At 39.4% G+C, this 8,316-nt stretch overlaps 1 protein-coding gene across 1 annotated transcript; it reads left to right on the top strand.

The window, feature by feature from the left end:
- Nucleotides 1-213: 213 nt before the first annotated feature.
- LOC136430183 (pyridoxal kinase-like) lies at nt 214-8,114 on the top strand. The gene is made up of 9 exons (XM_066420562.1): nt 214-498; nt 3,215-3,269; nt 3,739-3,843; nt 4,271-4,354; nt 4,579-4,699; nt 5,685-5,833; nt 6,496-6,617; nt 7,276-7,342; nt 7,832-8,114. The coding sequence occupies exons 1-9, from the start codon at nt 409-411 to the stop codon at nt 7,942-7,944; spliced, it is 906 nt and encodes a 301-aa protein (XP_066276659.1). The 5' UTR covers nt 214-408; the 3' UTR covers nt 7,945-8,114.
- The last annotated feature ends 202 nt before the right edge of the window (nt 8,115-8,316 follow it).

Here is an 8,316-nt window from a genome sequence, read left to right on the forward strand (position 1 = left end):
GATATCGACTTCCAACAACATTTGACCAATTGCTGACGTCATATGTGTGACATGTCACTTGTCCAGAGAGATTGGCTTATGAAGCATGTACTCCGACGTGCCCAATATTTTGTGTTGTATATAGTGTTGGACAATAGGTCTAAACTTTCCATGGTGTAACCATTCAACAGTCTCCTCGGGATTACCGTAGTTTGATGTTTGACCCCACGATGACCTTTCAACTTTGTTCCAAGGTGACCTAGATCATACCAGGTCATACCAGTTCCAACCACACCTGAACAAGACAACACACACACAAGGGCATTCAGGACGAACAAACGACTACTACAAAGGTCGTCTACACGCGCAGAAGTCTTCAGTGTTGTTGTAAGACGCTAGGAGTCGGTGTTGTGTGTACGCAGGGAAGCTATGGCCGAGGAAGACTGCCGGGTGTTGTTGGTTCAGAGCCACGTGGTGTCAGGATATGTCGGCAACAAATCCGCCGTCTTCCCCTTGCAGGTGAGAGTTAGGAACGTCTTTCTTTATTCTTTTAGTGGCTAGGCTCGAGATCGAGAGGGTAAGGGTTCAATTCCTGGTAATTTTGACTAGACGTTGCGTTGTGTCCTTAGGAAAAGGCACTTTACACGACTTTCTTCACACCACCCTTGTTTGTAAAAATGGGCTGCTCAAAAAAAAGTTGTGGAGGGGGAGGGGGGGTGGAAGAGGTGCAAAATTGGGTTTTGTCCCTACCCTAGCTCCAGTCCAGAAATTGGTCAAACGCCCCGCCCCCAGTTCCTAATCCAAAATGGCCCAACTGACCCTAGTTCCGGGTCAAAAATTGCTCACCCCCCCCCTCTAGTTCCTAATCCAACCTCTTCCACGCACCCCCCTTTTCGACTATTTTTTTAAAAAGCCCAATGGGTACCTGACTTTGTTTGGTTAAAGTCTGAGTGCTTGTTTGATTAAAACTCAGCTTCACCTTTGGTTCGATCACTTCACGAGTCTCATTTGTAAAATAACATGTTGATGCTTATATTATATCTTCATTTTAGAGACATTTAATGCATTAGCACATTATATTAATTTTGCACCTTGTACTTAATAGGTTAACATACTGCTATATTATTATATATATTTTAGAGGGTCTGCATGGTACGATCCTGATAAATTTAGAAGGACCTTCAGCAACGCTTAACCTTATACTAGAACTAGAACTTCAGGAAGACCCTCAGTACGAGTACTAGTAGGGGACCCAGGTGGGCATAAGTACCATGAATTCAGGATAATAGATAATGTGCTATGTACGGTAAGGTGAGGTAAGGTAAGGTAAGGTAAGGCTATGTACATGTAGACTTAAGTGACCAATCACACTTCACAAATTAGAGTAGGCCAGGTATGGTTAAGGCAAAAGCGGTGATTATAATACTAGTAGCTCTCTACGTACGCCCCACAGAAAAAGGCTGCGTGCATGAACTAATCTTAAGTCTACATTAGGGGCATGACAGACCATGCGAATAGCTGTAACCTTTGTAATCTTATCTTGATTTATTATGCAACTTGGGAAATCCAGGTCAGAAGAGCTTTAGTAATATAATGGGTCACCTTGAATACAGGAATATGTCAGACAAAAAATTTATCTATTTATCTAATTTATTTAGATTCAAAATACATTCACCAGAATATACAATATGGATACTTTTTGATGAGTGAACATCACAGGTTATTGTGTTTGACATATATAAGATGAAGTTTAAATATATCCCTGTATATCATAGTGTATTCTGTATTTTTAAAATATTTTCCTGTTTGGGACCTTTTGGCACCAAATGATGGATATCGGTAAAGGTTACGAGGTCAGGCAGCAGGGAGTAAGTGAAAGGTGAACATATGACATATCCTGAACAAATGTGACCTTTGTGATCCAAACTTCTAGTCTGGTCACATATTATGCTAGTATGCAACTATACATATGGTCAGAAAAATTAGCATTGCTAAAAGATTATTTCTTACATCAAACAAAAAGTGTTATTCAGTGAAATGGTAGTAAAAGTGGATCATGAGGATAGATTTGAATTTCAATTTTTAGATGGTGAAATTTATGCACACAATGGAAAAGTGTGCTTAACACAGTTTAGTGTCAAACAAGATCTAATATGTGTATAAGACAACATAACACACCTAAGGCTGTTCTATAATTATGCTAACGAACTGGCCCTTCTCCATTCCAGCATGTAGATAACGACTTTACAATAGCCCCAAGTCCCACGAGACATCTGGGTCTAGATTAGGTGTGATTTGCACTGCCAGGTTCCCATTCATTCTGTAGCCAAGCCCACTTATTTGTTGCTTATGGCCAAAGGATACTGTATTTTCCTTTATTTACAAATTTTTGCAGGGGCTAGAAAAGAGGGGAAAGGGGTTTTTGTGTTTTTTTTCTTTGATTCCTGATTACTAGTAGTTCGCTGTTAAGTCAATTCTGTAGTGTACTCTATAGTGTAGACAAGAATAGTATATTACTACACGTAGTGTGGTACATGTAGTAGTATGGGGAACTATTTTTGCGGTAGGGAGAAAATCAAGGCGGTTAAAACATTCTATTCCAAAAAGAAAGCAGCCTTGAAAGAAACATATACCGTAAGGTATATTATTTGCAGGATAGCAATATTCCATGTTTGAAATTAGACTTTGATAAGCAAAAATTATAAACAGGACATACCATGTTGTCCCTTTAGGAGTACATTTGGAGGGCTATAGAAATACGTAATTTGTTTCTGCATCTTTGTTTGAAATATGCAGTTATTATACAAAGACTTCAATTTTTAGGGATTCCAAAGTTTTGCAAAAATTATTTTCTACAAGACTGACCTTGTCCTGTGAATTTGGGTATTTGTCCTCCTTTCATCCTGAAATGTAATAAAACGGCCAACAGGGGACCCAGAGTTGGATGTAGTCTTATCATCCAGCCCACCTTACCCATGACTGAAGGCTGCAGCCAAAGATAGCACTATATATCTATTCATTATGGTCAAAATTGCCATCCTGGTGACATTGCAAACTAAAGCAGGCTAGACTAAAAAGCTTAGACATCCAGGTAATAAGATACACCAAAAAAAATGTGTTACTCATGATCAAGCAACTGGATTCAAGATTTAATCCAGTTGCTTGAGTAACTATTTTTATGAAAGACTTAACAGATATTTACCGAATAATTTTTTCCCTTTTTTTTTAAATGCAGGTTCTTGGGTTTGAGGTGGATTATATCAACTCTGTACAATTTTCCAACCACACAGGTGAGAGCCAAGTATTCAAACATTCATTCATTATTTCATTTAGTGTAGATGTACATGTATTTTAAGTAGTTTGAGGACTGCTCAAGGATTCAAGCAAAATTCAGTCCCTGTGTGAGTGAGTGAATGAGTGAGTTAGATTTCTGTGAATACAGCCATGATCTTCTTTTAAGATATTGTTTATGTACACTTGTAGTATTTGCATGTACATGTTGTATGGTCACATGTACTACAGTAGAGTAAAGCCTACTAAAGGAGATACTGTACTGTATGCAGCTTTTATAAGAAGTGTTCTAATTCAATACTTCATTTTTGTAACACTAACAAATAAATTAGCTGTTTTTTTTTTGACATGAGAAAAAAAGGACATGTGTTCTTTGATTATCAGTTTAAAATCTAAGTATACTTGTCATGTTTCAAATCTAGGTTCTTACTTAATATGATGTTTGTTTTTTATTTCCCCCTTTTCCAGGGTACAAGAGCTTTAAGGGCCAGGTTCTGAATGCCGAACAGTTGAAGGAACTGTTTGATGGCCTGAAGGCTAACAACATAAACAACTACAGTTACCTGGTTACAGGTGAGGATTAGATTTATCATTATGTTATATGACATACATGACAATGATTTTAGATTTATTTGCAGCTGCAAGCATAGAGTTACAATGTTCAAAAGTGTTAATGACTATAAGCATCAAAAATCATGTTAACATGCAATGTTTAATGTATGCCTTTTTTTTTCTTTGGAAGCTCAATTTTCTATACAACTAGACATTATGCATGATTCTGGCAGGTACTAGTAACCTAAGACCTTATTGACCTTATAAAGAACCTTATTGAGTCGGAAACTTGTTTGAGTGGAAAATACATGACTGAAATGATATATAACAGAGAATACTGGAGACTAAACTTTGTAATTTATGTAAACACTTAATTTGTAGCATGAATATGTACAAGATTAATGTGAAAGGAATATCAATCTACTATTGTTTTCTTACACCACACCAGGCTACATTGGATCCGTGTCATTCCTAGAGGGGGTTCTTGACATGGTGAAGGAATTTAAGAAGGTCAAGCCAGACCTACTGTACGGTAAGTTATTTGTTTGTTGTGTTTCAAAATGTCCGCAAATTCTTGAGCTGTAATTTTCTAAGTAAACATAGAAATAGCTATGGCAACTTCCATGTTGGTTTCCCAATGGTTTGATGTCCCGCTCTATTGTTGTTGTAGTTGTTGTTCTACTTTGATTCACCTTCACCTAGTCCCATCCTCATCATGTTGTACTTGACCCAGTGTTTTTCCTGTTTTATAATTAGTTTGTGACCCAGTGATGGGAGACAGAGGATTTATGTATGTTCCCAAAGAGCTGCTGCCTGTGTACCAGGAGAAGATCATCCCCCACGCAGACCTCGTCACGCCCAACCAGTATGAGGCTGAGTAAGTACAACCTGGCACTTGTGCTACGTACCGATACTGTGTACCGGTACCATACCGTGAAAATTGATTCAGTACAGGTCCAAAATACCGGATCATGAAGTACCGGTACTGTACCGATATAAATTTACACCAAGTATGTGCTTATTTTGTGACTGATCTCCTGACCTCATGCAACACCAAACATGACCAAAGTGACACCTTGGAACAGCGTAACTGATATGCAACAGATCATTCAGGCAGGCCGCGAGTTTTGATAGCAAGGCCACGGGAGTTTGGCAGTAGGGATCCTAGTTATGTTCTTTGAATAAAGATACTGAAAATAAATGTTTTTTTATTGAAGAAGTTAAGAAAAACACATGTTTATTTTTTCAAATTGTTCAGTTACAGGTACAGGTCCGGACCTGTACCTAAACCTCTGTACCTGATGTTATGTTTAGGTACGCAGTTGTCCCAGTGTCTAGTGTGAGGAAAGAACAACAGTGGGCAGTGCGTGTGGGGAACACATGTACATGGGTGTGTAATGATCAGGGAAACATGGTGTCCTCTGGGTATCCCCCACAAAATAAGAGTGTCTTATTTAAGAGTGTTTTCTTAGTGTAGGGTGCATAGCATCCGTAAGACACCCTGCTACCTAATAACTTACAACCTGACCAATGAGAATAGTGGGCGTTGCAGTATTGGTTGAGCTGAGGTGATAGCTCAAGCAAGTCAAGTTTCTTTTGCAGTCTTTGATATATTTTCATGATCTACTCACAAAGATCGCTGATTGTGGATGTTTCAGTAAACCCATTTTTTGCTTGTCTTAGAGTACCAATTATTATGTATTTATAAGATCATTAGTGCAAATCTTGAAAAGGCATGTCTATTATTGTCAATCTAACAGGGCTAATTCTTTTAGTAAATGTTTTTTCTAAACTACATTGTGATTACGGATTTTGTCACTAGTTTTTTAAACCTGAAGGCTGTAAATTTCCTCTGGCGTTAGGTTGTTGACTGGGTTGAGTATCAAGACGAAGGCGGATGCTATCCAGGCCATGGACATGTTCCACGAGAAGGGAGTGAAGTCCGTCGTCCTGTCCAGCTGTGAGTTTGAGTCCAGCAGTACTCTGGTTCTGCTGGGCAGTCAGATCAATGGTAAGACACACATCTGAAAATAATTTCATCAGGTTGGTAGAACATAGAATAGTGGAGTTTTCTTTTTTACATATCAACCAGTCACTTCTTCTTGTCTGTCAGACACCTTCTTCAGAGATTCTGACTGGAGTACTGCTTCTCACAGCTATAAGTAGCTGAAGTAGGTGGCCCTTTTGCGGCAAGAACATAATCACAAACATTACCTTCTCGATGAAGTTCATCATCATATCTTAGATGAAGTTGACTCACACACGCACACAATAGACAAATTTGAACCATGCAAACTACTGGTATCGTCATAGGCGGATGTTGCTAACAAACTGTCTATGTGATCTCACACATATATTAAGAATAGAATGTGTTCGAATGAAGTTCCCCGAACCCCGACCAGAGTCACGGAGCCTGACATCTTGTGGGTATTTACCAACATACAGCCTGGTGCCCACACACATACCGCCAAAAGTCGGTGGCTATTCCCCTTCCTGACGTAAAATAGAGAGGAAAATGACTAATTTTCCACTATAATAGAGATTTCCTGTATAGACCAGATTCCATTGATACCCTGAGTGGTCTTCTTAGACAGGTTTGATGACTTATGAAGACTACAGAAAACTTTGAACTAAACATATTGATATGTACATCTCAAATTGTTGTTATTCCAGGTGATGAGAAGAAGAGGATTGAGCTGGAGATGCCGAAGCTGAACCTGAACTTCACCGGCACAGGCGACCTGTTCACGGCGTGTCTGGTGGCCTGGGTGCACAAACATCCAAAAGACTTGGCAGTGAGTTTCTTCTTACAGATTCAGCTTACAGATGTGATTTTTCTGGCAGAGACTGCCAGTCTCATGTAGGGCTGTTTAGCCATAGTCGATGCTGTAGGGCTGTTGTGAATTAGGATTTTACCATGGTCAATACTGACCGACGGAGGCTATATATCGAGTTTCTTCTTTCATTGTTCCTGCCATGAAGGAGGATAGTAACCTCTGACATGCAGGGTACTGTTTTGGGCGACGCCTCAGGGGCGGAGCCTTTTGTATAGTACTGCTTTTGGATTGACAAATATTCTAGGATTTCTGTGACTGCAATCCCTAAGGAATTCGTTTTAGCAACACCTTGCATGAACAGTCTTTGCATATAGCAGGGAAAAACTCTACAGCTTGTAGCATAGAAAAGGCCCTTGTCTGTGTGTTCGCAACTATAACTGAAGATCCTTGTGGTGGATATGTTTGAAATGTGGTATGTTGTCAGTTATTGAGGTCCTGATAAAACATGATGATTTGGGGCATCATAGCTGTATTTTCAGGTACTGCAGCCGTATAGAACAGCACCCCAATAATCGGAAAGATAAGTGGAATAATGAGTTTAGTGTTTAACACGAGTTTCTGTTACCCTTTTGTGTTGTAACACTCCTTGATATGACTTCTGTTTTCCATGTTCCAGACTGCCTGTGAGAAGACCATTGCCACAATGCAGGCTGTTTTACAGAGGACATTGGAGTATGCACAAAGTAGGTTGTTTCTACATCTCATTGGTTTGATTTTAACTGCTTTCCATCTCAAAAGCTCTGCAGTACTCTCTGTAACTGATAGGAGGCAGTCTTAAGTGGTGTCTTAGTCTTTGTTGTTCTGAGCTAAGAAGCTATACAGTGGAACACAGTGAAAGATTAATTAGATTTCATTTGTAAATGTCTTTATTATGATAATGAATGAAACAAGCTTTTCAAAGCAATATTCCTGTGCTTTCACCAGCTAGAAGACCTAAAAAAAAGAAACATTTCTACTTAAATCACAAACCCACTTATCATTGAAAATGTGGGACTTTTCATCAGCCACTGCCTCCAAAGAAGAAGTCAAACCCCCGGTAATGTATATAGAAACAATTGATAGGTCTATAGAATAGACACATGTTACTTTTTATACATGTACGTTAATTGTATCTGTGTGTACCACTGAAATTAGCATGAATTTACAAATAAAGATATAAATTTGTCCTGTAGAAGCAGCAGGTCCGGGTAACAAGGCCACAGCTGCTCAGCGGGAACTTCGCCTGGTCCAGAGCAAGAAGGACATCGAGGAACCTGCGGTCACCTTAAAGGCCAAGCCTCTCTAACCCTCAACAAACACGTAGACATCTGGCAAGGCTCAAACAACTAACATTATGGGTATGAAGATTTATCTGTGACGGTAATTGACATATTGAAATATTTACATCCTACCAGTAATTCCAGGAAAAGGAAAGTGATCTCGATCCAGTTTTAGCTCACTGGTCGTGACAGAGAAGGCAGACGTTATGTTTTTACAAGTTCATTGTTCCGTGGAAAATACCCCTAGCTCTTTTCAACAAGCACAATAAATATTGGACCACGGCTTTACATCTCCGAAGGACTGCAACCCTTTCCGGCAGCGCGCATGTACTAGTAGGGTGAGCGGCACAGCCGGGATTGAACTCGTGGCTTCTAGTTCCAGAGGCAAGATCACTAAC

Source organism: Branchiostoma lanceolatum, chromosome 1 (assembly GCF_035083965.1).
Source record: "Branchiostoma lanceolatum isolate klBraLanc5 chromosome 1, klBraLanc5.hap2, whole genome shotgun sequence".
Lineage (NCBI taxonomy): Eukaryota > Metazoa > Chordata > Leptocardii > Amphioxiformes > Branchiostomatidae > Branchiostoma > Branchiostoma lanceolatum.

Excerpts from the sequence above, each read along its gene's own strand:
- LOC136430183 (XM_066420562.1), top strand. The coding sequence starts at position 409 with ATGGCCGAGGAAGACTGCCGGGTGTTGTTGGTTCAGAGCCACGTGGTG. Across the intron at positions 499-3,214 it reads CCGCCGTCTTCCCCTTGCAG|GTTCTTGGGTTTGAGGTGGA; the intron begins GTGAGAGTTAGG and ends TTTTAAATGCAG. Across the intron at positions 4,355-4,578 it reads CAAGCCAGACCTACTGTACG|TTTGTGACCCAGTGATGGGA; the intron begins GTAAGTTATTTG and ends TTTTATAATTAG.